Source organism: Mesoplodon densirostris, chromosome 6 (assembly GCF_025265405.1).
Source record: "Mesoplodon densirostris isolate mMesDen1 chromosome 6, mMesDen1 primary haplotype, whole genome shotgun sequence".
Classification (NCBI taxonomy): Eukaryota; Metazoa; Chordata; class Mammalia; order Artiodactyla; family Ziphiidae; genus Mesoplodon; species Mesoplodon densirostris.
Window position 1 is genome coordinate 19910752 of NC_082666.1, and position 20317 is coordinate 19931068.

Here is a 20317-nt window from a genome sequence, read left to right on the forward strand (position 1 = left end):
CCTGACTTGATAACAGGGCACCTCTGTGACCTTCATAATCAAGTGACAGAGACTCTATTTCATGTACTTAAGAGGAGAAACTTTCCTTCATTCCTGAAAGGATTTACTTTCGGAAACTCGATATGATCTGATACGATTCTTGAAAAATCTTTTAAAAAATATTGATCATCAGTTTCTTGGTGACACCTGGGAGAAATTTTGATATGAATGGTGAAATTTTGACAATATCTCATGAACTGAGCAAAAATAAAACCAAACTGATTCATCTTTTTAAAATAAATAAATAAATAATAAATAAATAAAGTAAGGGCCCTTGTGTTTAGCGCCACACTCCCGAGTCCTCACCACCCTCTATCTACCTGAACTCCTCTTCAGGGTCCTCCACTTCGATGTTCCTTAAACAGATCTTTGGCTTGCAGCGGGAACAGCAGGTGTTATCAAGCTCCTAATCTTTCTAGAGTGGTTCAGTTGCCCCTTCCAGGTAGCCTTCCCAGATTTCCCCACTGGAGAAGGAAGCTTCCCCGTGCTGGGCTCCCACAGCACTCAGTGCATATAGTCCTCCATCCTGGCACATGTGCTGGGAATTATAGCAAGGGCCCTTCCAACCAAGGATCAACTCAGGGCAGTGGTCGGCCGGGGCTCAACTGAGGCGGGCACAACATGAATGAACGAATGAACAAACGAACAAGCAAATGACAACCTGACTGTACCACAACAGATGCTTTATTGATGCAATTGAGGGAAAGAGCTGAGGTACGAAGGGTGAGCGGGGGGCTGACGATGGGCCCGCAGAGTCCCCAGGGTCCTAACCCAATGCTAGGACTCTTCCTTTTCCTTCTTCCTTTCCTCCTCATGCTGCATATGCAGTGGCCCGCACAGATCCTAGTGGGAGAAGACAGCACGTGATCGGGGGAGGGCGGGGGGTCTTCTGGGGGAAGAGGGAAGTAAGCTCTGGACTGTGGCTCCAGCCCAAGCAGGGCTTCAGCTGGGTGACCCTGGGCAAGTCATTCTCTCTCTCTGAGTCTCAGATTATTCACCTCTGAAATGGAGGCTCCAACCCTTAACAACTGGCATGTGTGAGCACTTATGACTTGCCATGCCCTTCTGTTGATCTCCTGGATTCCTCACACCTTTTTTTTTTTTTTTTTTTGCGTCACGCGGGCCTCTCACTGTTGTGGCCTCTCCCGTTGCGGAGCACAGGCTCTGGACACGCAGGCTCAGCGGCCATGGCTCACGGGCCCAGCCGCTCCGCGGCATGTGGGATCTTCCCGGACCGGGGCATGAACCCGTGTCCCGGCAGGTGGACTCTCAACCACTGCGCCACCAGGGAAGCCCCCTCACACCATTTTGAAGATGATGAGAGTGAGGCTCATGGTGACCTGCGGCCTGTCCGAGGTCCCCCGGCCAGTGGACGGGGGCAGCAGGCTGCTGGCCACGGGACCAACTCCAGTGTCTGTGTTCATACGCCTTTTCTCGGGGTTCCCAAAAGCGGGGGATGATTTATGCCACTGGTGGTCACGGGAAATGACCTCTGGTGGCACAAATCTGTCTAGATGGAGACGTTTTTATTTTAATAATCATGAAAGTATTTCACATGTATCCAAAAACGTGTAACCAGTTTTTGGTTTGTGTAACCAGTTTAAATCAGCTCTGTGATTTCAGATATTATTGCACAGGACAAGACCATGTAAAGCCTTTCATTTAACACAGGTTTAAAGGGAAGTATTAAGAAGATTATACAGATAATGCTCAGTTCCAGCCAAAATTGGGACGGTGGTCCTGGACTTGCAGTTTGGATGACACCTAAAACCACAAGACTGACTCCCCATCACACGGGCATTAGAAGCCTGGGGGTGTGGCAGGCAGCTGTAAATGATCATTCCCCATGTGCGTGTCTCTTTCCCAAGTTCACCACACCTTGGCTATGCTCTTCCCCTCCTGTTAGCCTTTACAATCCTCCCCACCTGCTCCAGGCGTCCTCCCTGATCCCCCGTGACTTTTCCCTCCTGGGCACTCGTCCATCACCCGGGGGCCCTGCAGTGAGGCAGGTGCTTAAACAGGATATCCTGTCTCGCTGTGCAGCTTTGACTGACAGCTTCCCTCTCTGGGCCTCTGAGGCTGCCCAAGGTGGGACCCCCCTCAGGGTGGGCACTGCCCGGTCCTCCTTGCACTTACCTTTTTCTCATCGCTGTACGTGATTTCTGACTCGTGAATGCCTATGCACTTGATGGCATCAAGGAACTCTTGCTGCTGCTCCTGGGTCACCTCTGGCTTGTCGGCTACAGGATGGAGCAAGGGGGCCGGGTGAGGATGATGGGGGACCTAAGTGGGAGGGCTGGGGTGCTGGGGGTCCAGCCCGAGTAGTGGTGGTCCTGGGGCGAGGCTTGGGTAGAGAGGGAGTCTGAGGTGTCTACCGTAGAAGGATATCCCCACATTCTTCTTGCCATTCCAGGAGGCAGAAAGCATGAAGGTCTTGGGGTCCTTGGTGAGCAGCACGTCAGCAAAGTGTTCTCTACCCGACTCTGGAGGAGAAAGCCTCTGATGAGACCACGGGGGCGGCACAACAGCTCCTATCTCACGGGGGAGGAACCTGGGTGTGCCCAGGGCCACACAGCCAACCAGTGAAGACCAGGGGTTCTCTTAGGCCACTGGCCACTCGCTCCTCCTGTGTGCCAGGCTCTGCGCTGAGCACTCTCTGTGTGTGGAATCATAGGAGCCTCACATGGACCGTGGCTGTCAGAGCCTTTCTCCCCATTTTACAGATGAGGAAATCAAGCTCAGACAGGAGCCTCGGGGCTGCGAAGGAGTGTCCGTTCAATTCCATCAGCATTTGTGTGCTCCTACTAGGAGCCCTCTCTGCAGTGATGGTGGGGAAATGGGCGAAGTCACTGCCTGCCCAACGCAGGCTCCCACCCTTAGCTCCCCTAAGATAAGGAGTTTTCCCTGAAGATAAGGAGTAGTTGACAGAGAGGTAGGACTGGAGCCAGTCTGGGGTTTAGATCCTAGTTCTAATTATAAGCTGTGTGACCACGGGGAAACTACTTGACGTCTGTATTTCTCTATTTCCTCATCTGGTCACTGTAATGTCCTCCTAGGGTGGTTTGTGAGTATTAAGGGGGTTAATCCATGTAAAGCACTTCAAACAGTGCCTGGCACATAGTAAGAGCTCAACAATGTTGGCAGTTATTACTGATTATTTGCTGTGTGCAGGCACTGGGGCCACAGAGATATAAGAGGTGGGCCTGTCCCGTGTTCTCTGTGTTCAAAGCCCCCAGGGCCTTAGTCCAGGCCCCCGTCTTTAGGCTGGACAACGCACCATCTCCCCACTCCAGACAGCAGCCCTCCACCTGAGGGCTGGCCCTCACCATATTTAGACATGGTCCCATTCTTGCGATAGACTGTCACGAAGCTGGAGTTGTAGATGCACTTGTTCCCACTACAGTCAGACAGAAGAGGGGCGAAAAGCAGTAAGATGGTCAAGAAGTGGACGATCACCCATCTCAGTCATTGAGGGCCAAGAGTCAGGGGGCAATTGGAGTCAATGCCCCCCATCCCTCCCCGCCTAGTCCATCAACGGGAAGGCTGAGGCCAGGAGGGAAGATGGACTTGCTCAAGGTTTTTCTGCAGCTGGGAGTGGAAGCCGGAAGCGGAGGCTGAGGGTGAATTGGTGTGTGGGGTCTCACGTGGTCTGGTACTCTTTGAGAATTATCTTGTCCTCCGCGTGCTTGGGCTCAAAGTAAAAGAAAGCTGCCTGGATCGATCTAGCCGACTCATTGTACTCGGGGTTTCGGAAGGCCGAGCCGATATAAAACCACTTGCCAGAGAGCTGGGGAGAAGCCAGGAACTGGTGATGGAGGCTGCAGCTGAATCCTTGAGAGTCAGCTGGGATGAGATCTCTCCCCTCATTTTACAAACAAGGAGAACTGGGACCCCAGATGAGGAGTGGACGTGAAAGAGCTCACTTGGAGGACCAGACATCTCCCCTCACCCCCCGACCCCTGGGCAGCCCCTCCTTGCCCAGTACAGAATTGTTCCCTGCTGAGGGACCTTGCAAAGAGGCGTCGGAGTTTGGAGGCAGAGAAATGCCTCCAGAGGCTGGTCAGAATTTCACCCCAGGACCCAGGATAGAAAAGGATGGTGGCATCAGGAGGGCAAAGGGAAGCCCAGAGATGGAAGCAGCTGCCCATGGCACTCAGGGACTTGGGCACTCACCCTGTCCAGGGTGGCATTGGTGATGGGCTCCACCGCCGTCAAGTTGGCGCACGCCGGACTCTGGGCGTCCAGCAGAGGAATGAGGCTCAGGACGGCGAGGGCCCAAGGCAGCACCATGCTGAAACCACGAGGCACCTGCAGCCGGGCAAACTGGTGGCTGGAGGGTGCCAGTGACCTTTAAAGTAGCTGTGGGCGGGGCCCTGGGGGCAAGCTCTGACACAATCTGGTGAGCTCTTGGAAACGGTCTTACACAAAACCTTCCCTCCATCCCACAAAGCCAGCTATAGGTAAAGCCTGCAACCCCAAGTCTAATTTGGGTCCCTGACCTGGAGGGGTTACAAGGGTCCAAAGGTCTGGCTGTTCAAAGCCAAGGTGAATGTGGGCCGGACTGATATTAGTTAATGTGTTTAGATATTGATAGAGGGGCCTGTCAGCAAACTCTCCTGTTTTCATTCAATTCCTGCCCTACTAAGCGCCAAGACTTGAGAAGGACCCGGCCATAAATCAAGGGCTGAAGGCAACTTAGAGAGTTCCCAGGTGAGCGTAGGGGAGAGGGGAATGAGCGGGGGAGGGGTTTAGGGGTGGGAGGTGAGGGCAAACGTGGGATGAATTCCACCTGAGTGTGGTGACAACTGTGAAAGAGCCAAAGTCCAGAGGGCCCCCAACCCGGTCCTGGAGGCAGGGACCTTTCCAAAAGAAAGGGGCTCCTAAGTTGAATGTCTATTTCCAGTAAATGTTTTACTTGAACCATCTCTCAGTATCTAAAACAGGAAATTATCTCTGCGATATCCCCACCCCCTGCTATGTGAGCAGGGAGCTTGCCTCTTTTTTCGCCCATATATTCCCAGCCCCGGGACAGTGCCCAGCAAGTAGTGGACACTCAGTATATACCATGGCATAAATAATTCCATTGCCCATTTGCATTTCTACATGACGGGGTCAAATCTTTATTCGAATAAATAAATACTTTCCAAAAGTACTATTATGATAAGCTTACAATTTTGTATTCTTATTCATTTCATGTATTTTGAATACTTTTTCATGTGTCAGTATAGTCAACAGTTGTAATTTGAATGGATGCATAACCTTTCATTCACTTCTTGGATTCTAACTTCCTTGAGCATGTCCTCTCTTTATATTTATAGCATTTTATTTTATTTTTTCCAGCTTTATTGAAATATAGCTGTCTATAGCATTTTATACTGTCATTTTTCCTCTGATGATATGTGTCAGAGAGCATCCAAATTTCTTTCAAGAGAAAGAAAAACATATGTCTTTAAAATGCAAGACTTTACAATATTTAAAATTGCCCCCCAGATACACACAGAAATACATAAATAAATACATAAAATAGCCCCCAAACTAGAAACAATTCAGGTATCCACCAACAGGAAAATGGAAAAACAAACTGTGGCATTTTCATACAATGGAATATTACTTAGCAACCAAAAGGAATGAACTATGTATACATGTAACAGCATGAATGCACCTCAAAAACATTATGCTGAACAAAAGAAGCCAGACTCAATAGTGCACGGACTGTATGATTCCATTTATACAAAGTTCTAGAACAGCCAAAACGAATTATAATGGTAGAAATCAGATCAGTCATTTGACCGCCAAGGGGCATGAGAGAACTTTCTGAAGTAGATGGCCATGTTCTGTATTTTCACTGTGGTGGTGTTTACACACGTATGTATATTTGTGAAACTCTTTGAACCGGAAACCAAAAATGTGTGCATTTTACTGTAAGCCAATTATACCTCAATTAAGTTGATTTTAAAAAACCTCTCCCCCAAAAGAGAGAAAACCAAAACATGATAAATCAAAGAACACTAATGATTTTTAATGCTGCACCAATCTAGCGATGCAGAAATGAATCTTTCTCTACGTCCTTGTCAGAATTGGAATTTCCCTTCTTTTTCTTTTCTTTTCTTCTTTTTTTTTTTTGCCAGCTCAGTTAGTGTTTTGAATTTGCATTGCTCTAATTGGAGTCTTGCAAACATGACTGGAGCTCTTCAAGAGGGAAGAGTGCAGGTGAGGGAGAGTGTGGTATGTGAAGGACCAGGATGCTCTGTGTGGCTGGAGCCTGTGATGGGGTCAGAGTGATGGGGACTGATGCTTGGGGCCGTTGATGGGAACCCGAGCTGCAGAGCACGGAAGCCAGGCCAAGGAGTTTGCCGTGGAGTCTGGGGGTATTGGGGAGAAACGGAAAAATTTTAAGTGAGGTGAAGGGGGTTGACTAGTCAGATTTGCTCTTTAGAAAGATCACTCTGTCTGTCTACAGTGAGAAGAACAGGGAACGGGGAGGGCAAGAAAAGGAGAACCTGGCAGAGCAGTTGGGCAGTTGCATGGTCCAGGTGTGAGATGATGGGACTGGGCAGAGATTCTAGACACTATTTTACGGAGATGCTGAAGACTGTGTGGGGACAGTGCCACCTTAGACCTGGGCCACTGGGGCTCCTACCTGCAACCCAGAGCTTTAGAGGCCCTCACATACCACACACACACGGACACACACATACAAGGACACACACATGCAAAGTTCATTCAGCAACACACAAGCACCTCTGTCACTTGGGATCTGGTACCTGGTATTGGCACAGGGTGACCCTTAGCCCTAAACATCCTCATCACAACCAACCGTGTTCAGACCCCGGGGGAACAATGCTTCCCATCTTGTACTCTATCCTTGAAACATCAGGCATTTGGACATTGTATCCAAATGTCCTGAGGCTTTGCGGGTGATGCTACTGCTGATACAGTAGACAGACACCACTTCAGAATTCAGGGAGGATTTGAGTGGACTTACAGGTAATGAAACTGAGCAGGACCCTTCGGGGCCCTCCTGGGTTAAAAACAAAAAAAAAAACAAAACATGTTTCTTGTTTATAGAAAGAAAACAAAGTGGGGGAGGGGAGCCTTTAGTCTCCTAGGCCTTCTCTGAGTCCCAAAGAGCAGGCTCAAGCAGTTAATCATTAGGACTACAGAGACACAGGACTCCTCAACCCTCCTGAAGGGATGTAGATAACAATCTGATGCATATCTTTGAGCTGTTTTGCAGAAACTAAGACTCCAACCCAGGTGGAGGATGGTGACTACATCCTAACCACAAGCACAGAGACCCCAGACTAGTTGGAACCAGAAGGTTGATGATAAAGATTCCTGAAACATCCCCTTGTTACCTCACTACCAACCAATCAGAAGAAGGTCCACGAGCTGATCACGCATCCTACAACCCTCTCCCATTGACCCTCCTTGCTTTGAAAAACCTTGCGCCCCAGCCAGCTAACGAGATGGATCTGAGACAAGTCTAGGTCTCCCATCTTCTGTGTGGACACCTCCTTGATTAGTAAACCTTTCCCTGCTCCAGACTCTGACATTTCAGTTTGGCCTCACTGTGCGTGGGGCGTACGAACTTGGGTTCAACAACAGAAACAACAGAAAGAGAAGAGTTAACGTTCTCATTCTTCACTCTCAGCATAAAGGCAGTAAGTTCTTGCCACATCATCTCTTGCTTCCCAATAGTACTGAGAATCCATTTTTTGTTTTTTTGCAACGTGTATTTGATTTACAAATAGGCAGTATTTGCAAGAGTTGCACATGGTAGCTGAGAGATATTTTGCAATATGCAATCATTTGTATTCCTCTTAAATTCATGTGTAGGTAGATGGAACACGCTTTAGGCATGAATCTGATTCTTGATATCAGCAGCTAGAGGTTGAATGCTAGCCTTGTGAATAATTTACAGCTTTTTTTTTTTTTTTTTTTTTGCGGTATGCGGGCCTCTCACTGTTGTGGCCTCCCCCGTTGCGGAGCACAGGCTCCGGACGCGCAGGCTCCGGACGCGCAGGCTCAGCGGCCATGGCTCACGGGCCCAGCCGCTCCGCGGCATATGGGATCCTCCCAGACCGGGGCACGAACCCGTATCCCCTGCATCGGCAGGCGGACTCTCAACCACTTGCGCCACCAGGGAGGCCCTAATTTACAGCTTTATAAAAATTTTGAACAAGACTTAATCTATTGATTAAATGTCCAAAACTTAAATTGTAAAGAGTCAGCTTTATTTAAAAATTTTGATTTATAACGTTTAGGTATTTAGACCAATGGTCTTTGGGCCTTCCTTTGTTCGTGCGAAGAAATGCTAGGGTTGCCTGTGTGGGGGAAGGGTGAACAGAGAGGGCCAGGAAGGAGCAGGACTCCGTCGTTTACCTGGAGCAATTCAGCTCTGGCCTAACCTGCATGCCTCTTGAAGCAAAACCACAGACAGTGAGTGCGATATACAGTAAGTCCCCTACATACGAACCTTCAAGTTGTGAACTTTCAAAGATGCGAACGTGCGTTCCAACCATGTCAGGCCTGAGTGAAATTGCAGCTTGCCCTCCGTCTCCTATTGCTGACGATCCTTCAGCTCTACCGTCTCCCACCTCCTCTCCCTCCTCCAGTCAGTAGCTCTTCTTGCCTGTTCACTCGATGCCAGCCCCTGGATGCCAGCTGTTGTACTGTACTACTGTACTTTTCAAGGTACCATACTGTAAGATTAAAGGTGTTTATTTTTTGTTTGTTTTTTATGTATTATTTGTGTGAAAAGTATTATAAACCTATTACAGTACAGTACTATATAGCCGATTGTGTTAGTTGGGTACCTAGGCTAACTTTGTGGACTTATGAACAAATGGAACTTAACGAACATGCTCTCTGAACAGAACTCATTTATATGTAGGGGACTTACTGTAATACAAAATATATACTTGGTCTCTACCTCCCTTTCCTGGCACACAGCTCATAAAACTCTTGGGCTCTCCAAAGTGATACTTGTCTTTTTTTATGCTAATAAGATGTCTCTTGGGTGGGGGGCTCCTGGATAGACTCAGGATGGGAGCTGGTTACCAGGGGAACCAACTTTGTGATTAGAGGGTTGGAACTTTCAGCCCCAACCCCTCACCTCTGGGAAAGGAACTGGTGCTGGAGATTGACCTGGTCAATTGACCTGGTCAATCACTGACCTGGCCAATCACTGACCTGGTCAGTGATTTAATCAACCATGCTCACGTAATGATGCTTTCGGTAAAGTGCTAAATGATGGGATTTGGAGAGCTTCCAGGCTGAGGAACATGTGGAGGTGCTGAATAGGTGGCCAATCCTGTTGCCAGAATCTTGGCTCTCTGTGCACCGATGCCGAACAGAAATACGGAGACAGAGATTTTGGAGGATAAGAGAGATGGCTTTATTCCTTTGCCAGGCAAAAGGAGAAAACGCAGCAGGCTAGTGCTTCAAGAAGTGTGCCCCCCCTCCTGGGGAATTACAGGGGTTCTTATAGGTGGAGTTCACAGTCCTAAGTGAGTGATAAGGATCAAAATGGTGAAGGTCTTGCATTCTTCTTATTGCATTATTTCAAAACAGTCACCGCTGGCGTCAGGCAAACCGGTAACTGGGTACATTTGTCTCTGGGTTATCAGCCTGTGACCTTCTTTCTGAAATGCAAACAGCTACAAGGGGTGACTTGCTACAAGAGTGTGTAGGGAGAATAAACACTAGAATTCCCAGAGAGAGTTAGGGAGTGATTTATGCAGGACATAATTCACACAGAGAGTTAGGAAGTGATTTGTGCAGGATGTAATTCACATAGGGGCTAGCTTTATGAAGTACAGATCTAGTTACAGATACTACAGATTAGTAACAGTTAAAGTAAAGCTAAGAGTGATTAACTCTTTCAGGCCCATTTATTTCTTCTCGGTTCCCTTTACTTTCCTTGTTCTCAGGAGAAGAAAAACTTCATTTCTATTTTAGCTGCAATCCAAAGAGGGTGTGGAAGCTCCATGCCCTTTCCCACATACCTTGCGCTATGCATCTCTGCTATCTGACTATTCCTGAGTTGTATCCTTTTATACTAAACTGGTAATCTAGTAAGTAAACGATTCTCCTGAGTTCTGTGAGCTGTTCTAGTAAATGGCCAAACCCAAAGAGAGGGTTGTGGGAACCCCTGATTTACAGCTCATCAGTCAGAAGCACAGGTGACAACCTGGATTTGTGATTGGCATCTGAAATGGGGACAGTCTTGTGGGATTGAGCCCTTAATCTGCAGGATCTGATGCTAACTCAACTCTGGTTAGCGCTGAAACCGCGTGCCCCTAAAACTGAGTTTCCTTACTGAGTTTATGATTAATCTCTCTATCCAAAATTTTATTTCCTTTCTTGTGCAGCCCCTGTTCCCCTTGGGATTGAGGAGTAACAAAGAAAAGGGGAGACTGAAAATGATAGTTGTGGCGAGCGGGGGCTGCTCTTCGTTGTGGTGCGCAGGCTTCTCTCGTTGCAGAACACGGGTTCTAGGTGCGAGGCTTCATTAGTTGCAGCACTTGGGCTCAATAGTTGTGGCTCACGGTGTCTAGAGCACAGGCTCAGTAGTTATGGCGCACGGGCTTAGTTGCTCCGCAGCATGTGGGATCTTCCCGGACCAGGGCTCGAACCCATGTCCCCTGCATTGGCAGGCAGATTCTTAACCACTGCACCACCAGGGAAGCCCTGTCCCCTGTTTCTTGCTTGCTGAAATGAAGGACTTTCCTAAGCCTTCCCCGAGTTCCAAAGAGGAGGCTCAAGCAGTCCTCTTGAAGGAATGTAGATAACAATCTGATACGTATCTTTGAGTGCTTCTGCAGAAACTAAGACCTGCACCCAGGTGGAGGATGGGGACTACATGCTGACCACAAGCATGTAGACCCCAAACTAGTTGGAACCAGAAGGCTGATGATAGAGATTCCTGAAACATCCCCCTGTTACCTCACCATCAACCAATCAGAAGAAGGTCCACAAGCTGATCATACATCCTGAGACCCTCTCCCCTAACACTTTCTTTTAAAACCCTTGCCTGAAAGCCATTGGGGAGTTCCAGTCTTTTGAGCATGAGCTGCCCGTTCTCCTTGCTTGGCACCTGCAATAAACGCTGGACTTTGCTTCACCACAACCCGGTGTCAGTAGATTGGCTTTGCTGCACGTGGGGCAAGTAGACCCAAGTTTGGCTCGGTAACAGTGTCAGAACTGAACTGAAGCGTAGGACACTCAGTTGGTGCCTGGAGAGTCAGAGAACTACTTGGTGTCAGAGAAAATCCACACACTTGGGTGGCCAGAAGTCTAGTGAGCAGAGGAGAGAGAAATGAAAGTTTTCCCTTACAGTGAGTAAGCAGAGTGCCTCCCCTGGGAAGGAGTGAGTGGTCCTCACTGTCCTCAGCCTCAGGCTGCCCCTTGAGGGGCTTCTCACTCTCCTCCCAAGAGGCTAGCCAAGTAGTTTCTCCAAGCACACCCAGCACTCACCCTGACACAGTACAATTTCCTCTATCTTCTTACTTTTTTTTTTTTTGCGGTATGTGGGCCTCTCACTGTTGTGGCCTCTCCCGTTGCGGAGCACAGGCTCCGGACGCACAGGCTCAGCGGCCATGGCTCACGGGCCCAGCGGCATGTGGGATCTTCCCGGACCGGGGCACGAACCCGTGTCCCCTGCATCGGCAGGCGGACTCTCAACCACTGCGCCACCAGAGAAGCCCCTATCTTCTTACATTTTAAGGATGCTTTAGTACCTCCATGAATTGAAGTCTTGGGCAGCCCTCCCCAGCCTGCCTATCTGTCCCTGGCACAATGTCAAGAGCAGTTTGGCAGGAAAGAGACAGAAAAGCAATCAGGGCAGTGTAGGATGCCAGTAAAGAGTTGTCCTGGTTCTACCACTTGCTAACTGTGTGACCTTGGGCAAGTTACCTAACTTCTCTGTGCCTCAATTTCCCTACTTGTAAAATGTGGATAATAATAATAAACTCCACTTCATTGGATTGTTATGCATATACAATCAGTTCACATTTAGACGAACTAAATATCAGATGAAACAAACTTGCTTCTAAGGGTCCTTCTATTATAATAACCATCACCATCTGTTTAATGACAAGCTGGGGTGGTGAGGAAGGAAAGACAGATTCCTGCATTATATAAATACTTCAGTGATTGCAGGTTACATCCTATTTCTAAAGACATCAAAATGCAAAACTATGTCTATATTAGATTCAGGAAAATGGGATATTTTCCCCATTAGATACTTGAGAAAACCAGTGGCCCAGAAGGGTAAGGTAACAGGGTGAAAAGATGAGGTTTCTATAATTAGGGAAATGCATCATTTTGAAATGATTCGCTTTCTGAGAAAACCACTTTATACAGATTTCTGGCCATTTTATAAAAGGCCAGGGCTGAGCTCTGTGTCTGACAACTAATTCATGATCTTATCTACGTGAGCAACCATAAAAATACACGGGCACAGCAAAAAGTCCAAATTAGGAACTTTGTGTCTGGGCTGAGGAAATACCGAAAAATATTTGCTCAAATTCAAATCCTGTTTTGTGATCTTGGGCAACTTATGTAACCTCTTTGGACTTTAGTTCCCCCATCGGAAGAGCCAGGGTGATAGAACTTGCCCCTGAGGGTTGTGCATGAGATGAAGACGGATTACACTCAACACGGCTCCTGGTTCATGGAAAGTGTGCAAGAAATTGCAGCCACTATTATTTTGAAAGGTGCTATTAAGGGTTGAACCATATGAAACTGTGGATTTCAAATTATTTATTTATTTATTTTTATTGAAGTTGATTTACAAGTTGTGCCCATCTCTGCTGTGCAGCAAAGTGACTCAGTTATACACGTACAGACATTCTTTTTTTATATTCTTTTCCATTATGGTTTATCACAGGATATTGACTATAGTTCCCTGTGCTATATATTAGGACCTTGTTGTTTATCCATTCTAAATGTAATAGTTTGCATCTATTCCCCCCAAACTCCCAGTCCATATCTCTCCCTCCCTCCGACCCCTTGGCAGCCAGAAGTCTGTTCTCTATGTCTATGAGTCTGTGAAACTGTGGATTTTATAGGTCAGAAAGCAGTTGAATATCATTCAATTTCACCCGGTTCATCCAACTATTATGGAACAATGGCCTGGTCTGTGGTTGGCCAGCAGGGAAGGGCATGTCACTCCCATTTTCCTGGGAGAAAAACTGAGGCCCAGAGAGACAGAATGACCCACTCAAGGCCATGTCACAGTCAGGAAGCTGAGACCAGAATCCACCTGCCAGCCTCTCCCCTTCTCGCCCATCCCTCTCTCACTTTCCCGGCACCAGGCTGCTGGTCATCATGAGTCGTGACTGGCCCTGGCTGGGGCTCACTGTGGACAGAGTGAACACAGGCCTGGGGTTTCCCCTGGAAGGCCACCGTGGCTGTTTCAGGACACTGGGTTGTGCAACGGGAGATTGGGAGCTGTGGGGCTGCCAGCTGGGGAACAGCTGCCTCCTGTCCCTGACAGATTCCTACTTACCCTTGCTGGGAATGAGCTGGCCCAGCTTCAGTGGCTTCCCCAGCCAGGTCACAGAGGCCTCCTGGAATGGAGGCCAGACTGACGCTGCTGAGCAGCACGGTTCTAACATAGCCCCTCTTCTCCGTCCCCTCTGGCCCTTTTTCCTGACTCTCTCACCTTCCATGCCTTCAAAGCTGCTGACTCTCCAGAGCCCCGAATGGTGCACAGACCTCTCTCCTGTCCTCCCAGCTCAGCCAGCTGCCCCTGGACAGCTCCACTCCAGTGCCCCATCACAGCACAAACTTAACCTGGCCAGTGCAAACCCTGCTCTTCTGTGCAAACCTGTGGCTTGTCCCATTCCCAGCCCAGTACTCCAGGCTTCCCCTGACCCTGTGGCACCACTTTGAACTACTTACTGCCCCCCAGATACGCGTTGCTACCTTTACTTCCAGGCCTTGGCAGGTGCTCTTCCGCATCTGGCTAACCTCTATTCATTCTCTCTCAGCCTTGGCTTCTGGTGGTTCATTTTTTTTTTTTTTTTTTGCTGTACGCGGGCCTCTCACTGTTGTGGCCTCCCCCGTTGCGGAGCACAGGCTCCGGACGCACAGGCCCAGCGGCCATGGCTCACGGGCCCAGCCGCTCCATGGCACGTGGGATCTTCCCGGACCAGGGCACGAACCCGCGTCCCCTGCATCGGCAGGAGGACTCTCAACCACTGCGCCACCAGGGAAGCCCCTGATGGTTAATTTTATGTTGACTTAACTGAGCCATGGGGTACCCAGATATTTGGCTCAACATTCTGGCTGTGTCTGTGAGGGTGTTTTGGAGGAGATTAACATTTGAATGGGTCGACTGCAAAGCAGATTGCCCTCCCGCATGTGGGCGAGCCGCATCTAATCTACTGAGGGCCTGAATAGAATCAAAAGGCCAAATAAGAGAGAATTCCTCTGGCCTGACTGTTTGAGATGGGTATCAGTCTTTTCCTGCCTTTGGACATGAACTAAAACATTGGTCCTTCCTGGGTCCTGAGCCTGCCAGCCTTTGGATTGGAACTACACCATCCGCTCTCCTGGGTCTGGAGCTGCAAATCTTGGAACTCATCAGCCATCATAATCATGTGAGTCAACTCCTTATAATAAATCTCTTACACACACACACACACAGGCATGCACACACACATGCTCACATACACATACGTTGTATTGGTTCTGTTTCTCTGCGACCTTGATTATAGTGTCACCTCCTGACTCCTCCCCAAGCTGACACTGGGCTCTGTGGTGCCCCCTTTTTGCTTCCCTAACCCCACACTTGGCCTCCTGATCTCCGGTTTCCTAACCCTTAACCACACAAGGTCCAGCCTCTCTAGCTGCCTCTGCCAGACTCAGAGCCCCTCAGACAAGCTCTCAGATCCATCATAACTCCAGTGCCCACACATGGCTTGACAAAAGGAAGGTGCTGCTGATAAACACGTGTCAAGGCAATAAAAATGGGAGTTCTTGCGGGGAGTCCTTCCACAAGATCGAGTGCCTTCAACATGCTGTGCTCTGCGGCTACAGCAGAGAACAAGCTACATCTCCTCCCTCACAGAGCTTCCTATGGGGAAAACAGACATTAAAGTGATTGACCTTTCCCCTCTGCAAAACGGGAAGCATGATGGAACAGCTGGGCAAATTCTTTGGCTGTGGTGATACCCGGCAAACCCCAGGAAATGATTCAGGAAATGGGCCATGCTGCCTCAATTTCATTTTTGATTAACTGTCAGTCAAAGAAATGAAAAGAACATTCTCATCTCACTTCCAAGTTGTTGTTTGTTTTTTCTTCAGCGTCAGAAAGTCATTTTCCAGATTAAGGAAATAGTGCAGGGTCATGATTCTTGGTACTTGAGCTTGTACTGGAGTCTTCAGGGAGGCTTGTTAAAACGCAGATTGCAGGGCCCCTCAGGGTTTGTGATTCAGTCGGTTCGGGAAGGGATCGAAAATTCTGTGCTGGTCACCAGCCCCTGGTGCTGCTTGTACTGGTAATCCCAGGGCGCCGCACTGAGAACCACTGGCCTCATGCACATAACACTGCCGTCAGCGGTCTTGGGGCTGATCACAGCTTTGTCTTGGCCTCACCAGGTGACCCCGGGTACTTCGGTGGACTTCAGTTGCTACCTCTGTCAAACAGGAGCGTGGACTTGGAGGCATGGGAATCTCCAAGCTCTTCCAGACCATGAATCCTGGGCTCCATGGGTGGAAGTCTGGAGCCACCGCAGGGCAGCGGCTCCCAGGGCTCACTGTCTGGGGTAGGTGTCAGGGTGGGGAGGGTAGAGAAGATGCAGCTGCCTGTGGACTGATGACTTAGAAACGTACAGCTAGTTTTTTTTTTTTTAATTAATTAATTAATTTTTTGGCCGCGTTGGGTCTTTGTTGCTGTGCACGGGCTTTCTCTAGTTGTGGTGGGTGGGGGCTATTCTTGGTTGTGGTGCCTGGGCTTCTCATTGCGGTGGCTTCTCTTGCTGCGGAGCACGGGCTCTAGGCACGCGGGCCTCAGTAGTTGTGGCTCGCAGGCTCTAGAGCACAGGCTCAGTAGTTGTGGTGCACGGGCTTAGTGGCTCCGCGGCATGTGGGATCTTCCCGGATCAGGGCTCAAACCCGTGTCCCCTGCACTGGCAGGCGGATTCTTAACCACTGCGCCACCAGGGAGGCCCGACAACACGTTTTAAAAACGTGGCTCAACTGCTCGTGATTTCTTCTTTCTCTTAGATGAGAAGGGCGGAAAAGTTCTGATTTCTCCAATGTCCCAGGGGAGGAGGAACAAGCTAAGGAAGAAAGTACTCTGAACCAAGAGTCAGGAGATACGGGTTTCAGGTCCAGCAGGTATAAGTATGTCCCAAATATTGAATGGGACATACTTAGGCTAAAAACATATTTATTGTTTATCCGAAATTCAAAAAAATTTTTAAATTTATTATTTATTTTTGCTGTGTTGGGTTTTCGTTTCTGTGCAAGGGCTTTCTCTAGTTGTGGCAAGCGGGGGCCACTCTTCATCGCGGTGTGCGGGCCTCTCACTATTGTGGTCTCTCTTGTTGCGGACCACAGGCTCCAGACGCGCAGGCTCAGTAGTTGTGGCTCACGGGCCTAGTTGCTCCGCGGCATGTGGGATCCTCCCAGGCCAGGGCTCGAACCCGTGTTCCCTGCATTAGCAGGCAGATTCTCAACCACAGCGCCACCTGGGAAGTCCCCCGAAATTCAAATTTATCTGGGCGTCTTGTATATTTATTCACTAACTCTGGTTAACTCTATCTCCCAGATTCTCACTCACTTCTTCCAAAGCAGGTATTGTTGGGGCCTCTTTCAGGAATCTCACAGGTAAGAATTGTTCCTATTGAAGCACTATCTTTAATCACCAAAAGATGGAAACAACCCACATGTCATCAGTGGAAGAATGAATAAACAAGATCTGGTTTATCTATACAATGAAATACTATTCAGTCATAAAAAAGAATGCAGTACTGATCCATGCTACAAGGATGAACCTTGAAAACATTATGCTAAATGAAAGCAGTCATTCACAAAAGGTCATGTATTGTATGATTCCATTTATATGAAATATCCATAGTAGGCAAAGCCATCGACAGAAAGCAGATTAGTGGTTTTCCAGGGGTATGAGCAGGCAGAAATAGGGAGTGATGCCTTCTTGGGTATGGAGTTTCCTTTTGAAATGATGAAAATGTTCTGGAAGTAGACAGTGGTGATGGTTGCCCAACATCGTGAAGGTACTAAATGTCATTAATGGTCAGTTTTATGTTATGTGTATTTTACCACGTTAAAAAAAAAAAAAAAAGGCTCTCATGTTAACCTCAGTATACCTCCTCCCTGTGTGTTATTGGTTGAATTGTGTCCCCCCAAAAGATATGCTTCCCCGTTACCTGTGAAGGCAGCCTTATTTGGAAATAGGGTCTCTGCAGATGTAATCAAGTTAAGATGAGGTCATTAGGGTGGGCCCTCATCCAATATGACTAGTGTCCTTAAAAATAGATGGGATTAGAGACACACAGGGAGAGCGTCATGTGACTACAGTGGCCGAGACTGAGGTGCTGCCCTGCTAGCCAGGGACCGCCTGGCGCCTCAGGATAGAGTAAGGAAGCTCTCCTAGAGGCATCGGAGGAATCGTGGCCCTGCCAACACTTGGATTTCTAGTCTACAGCACACTTCCAGCCTCCAGAACTGGGAGAGAAGGCCCTTCTGATGTTTTAAGCCACCAGGTTTGTGGACAGCGGTCAATGGGACCCTACGGGACCTACTCTCTCACTTTTAGGGCCCCCCCACAAGGCGCTGTATCTCTCCCTCCCCCCTCCTTTGGGGGGAGCAGCATAAACAGGGCATCCTCTAAGCCTCTTCCCCTGACCCCCTCAGCTCTGCCAGAAACTTCCCTCCGGCCTTTTCAAAGAAGCACACGGCCACAGATGTGTCATTCCATTGCCTCAGTTTTAAATATTTATTTAAAATCCAGAAGGGAAAAGGAGAAACGGAACCCACTTGGGTTTTAACACATTGACACGTGGACAGAGACATGAACAAGGACAGCAGAGAAACCCAAGAACAAGACAGACGCCAGGACAGAGGCCAGGTGGAGACTGGCGGCTGGGGAGACCGAGGGCTGAGATGAGGCCCGAGCTGCTACAAAAACACACTTCCAGGGAGCGTGGAGGCGGGCGGGGTGGGGGAGGGAGACAGGAAGTGGGGGGGAGGGGAGGGTGGGCCAGAGTGAGGTATTAAATAATGAAAATCGAATCCAATTCCCAAAGAGACACTTTAGAAAAAAAAAAAAAAAGACACAAATAGACTTTCATATAAAATTTCCCCTTCTACAAAAATAATTCCATCGTTAAAATGACCTCAAAATCCAGCCTGGACGCTGACTGGTTCGCTGAGGCGGGACAATTCAGATTACCCAGAAGAGCCCTGCCATGCTGAACTCGGAGATTCCCGTAATAAGCCTTTCTCCTCAGCCCACATTTATACTTGGAGCTAATGGCGCTGGGTTTCTACAGAACTGAATGACAATGAAAAAGCAAGAGTGACGACTCCATCTTGGAAGGACAAGCTCCAGGAAGGGAGGACCTCAGGGGATGGTCTGTGGCTTCATCATGAGATGGGTCCATATTTACATGCCACCTCCAAGGCCCGCCCTGACCCAGTGCCGTTCTCCTAACTGGTTTCTTCAAGGTCAAAGCTGCAAGGTCAGGACTCTCCAGTCTAGATCATACCCTCCAAGACATGCCTAACTTCCCTCCAGGACCAAGAAAGGCCAAACTAAAATCCTTCATCCTCAGGCCTCCCCCTGCCTTAAGAGGACAAGCATTTCAAAGTCCATAAGTTAAAAGGTCAATCTTTTCTACTTCTGTTTCTGGTTGTTTTTTGTTTTTGTTTTTTTGCTTTGCTTTTTGTTTTGTTTTTTTCCTTTTACCTTCTTCTCCCCCCACTCCTTAACAGATTATGCAATGAGCACAAGGGTGATGCTAGGAAAATTTTTTAAATTCCCCAAACTTTGTCATTTGGAGGAGAGAGAAAAACGTGGATGATACCCCACATCCAAATGTTTCTTCAAAGTCTGTGGCAAAACTGGTAGCACCTTCAGAATCTTAAATAGGGTTTTTTTTTCCTTAAAAAAATCACATACACTACGAGACGATTGTGAGCACCAGCGATTTCACAGTGGGAGGTAGCAGACGTGGGCACCCCCAGCCCCGAGGATCTCACCTCTCCCTCTCGGCATCCGTCACTTCCCACCCCCGGCTGCTCTCTCTCACCTTCTCACCTCTTTCCCAGGTGAAAAAAAAATAGTAACGCACCTTCTTTGTGTTTGTTTAAATAAAATATATATACTTCTTTCTTTCCTTTTCTCCTTTTTTCATGTCTCCTCTCTAATATTGCACATCAAAGCTCCCTGGCAGGGACCAGCTGACGAGATGCCCCCTTCCCTCAAGCTGGCTGGAACGTGGGGCTCTTTGGGAAGGAAGCTGGGCAGGGAAGGGGGTGGCCGCAGAGCTGGGAGACAGGCCGCGGGGCTCAGGCGGGTTGCGGGCCCAGCTTGCTCTGGCTGGCTCTTTGGTTGGTCTTTGGGGCTGGGCTGGGATCAGTCGTTCCCAAGGATGCCCCGTGCCCTCCTACCCCTCAGCCTCTTCTACTGGGCAGACAACAGCTGGGGTCTGCTCAAGGATCCTTGGGCAGGTGAGCTGCCTCTCCTAGGGGCCCCCCTGCCCTAGGTACCCTCCCTTTGCCTCCTCCTCCTCTTCCCTCCCCCTCGAGGCCGAGAGGAGCCAGGAGGTCAGAGGTCAGAGGAAGCACGCAGGTCCAACTTCGAGGCGGTACTGCTTCCCTGATGAGGCAGGAGGGAGGTTGTCCACGCCGACAATGGGCAGCTGCTGGGGGTCCTGGGTCCGGAAGGTGAAGAGTGTCTGATGCCAGCGGCCATCCTGGACCTGCGGGTAGAGGGAAAAGGGGACATGTATATCCATCGTAGTCCTCATCATATATCAAGTGCATTTCTCCCTCGTCTTTCTTCACAATTTTTAATGTCCACGTGGCATTTCACTGTTTCAGTGGCCTGTATTTGTCCATTGAGATTGCTTCTGCTATTTTGATTCTTAAAAGAAAAGCGGTCATGAGTATCACTGTAGCTAAACTTTTGCACACATTCTTAATTATTTCCCTAGAACAAATTCTAGAAGTAAGATTTGCGGGATCAAAGGATAGGTACATTTGTAAGGCTTTGGATATATATTGGAAATATACATGT

The 20317-nt window shown here is 48.7% G+C and overlaps 2 protein-coding genes across 3 annotated transcripts in view; both read right to left on the reverse strand.

Annotated features, from left to right (window-relative positions):
- Positions 1-816: 816 nt before the first annotated feature.
- On the reverse strand, positions 817-4329 carry ORM1 (orosomucoid 1). The gene is made up of 6 exons (XM_060101677.1): positions 4213-4329; positions 3684-3826; positions 3366-3436; positions 2415-2522; positions 2176-2279; positions 817-882 (listed from the first exon to the last, which is right to left on the reverse strand). Exons 1-6 carry the CDS (start codon positions 4327-4329, stop codon positions 817-819), a joined length of 609 nt encoding a protein of 202 aa, XP_059957660.1.
- A 13675-nt stretch (positions 4330-18004) lies between these two features.
- The window catches only part of COL27A1 (collagen type XXVII alpha 1 chain), a 145116-nt gene continuing 142803 nt past the window's right edge, over positions 18005-20317 (reverse strand). For both annotated transcript variants that reach the window (XM_060100662.1, XM_060100661.1), the window contains one exon: positions 18005-20000. In XM_060100662.1, the coding sequence (XP_059956645.1) occupies positions 19854-20000 (147 nt within the window). In that variant the 3' untranslated portion in view covers positions 18005-19853. The remainder of the gene's footprint in view (positions 20001-20317) is intronic.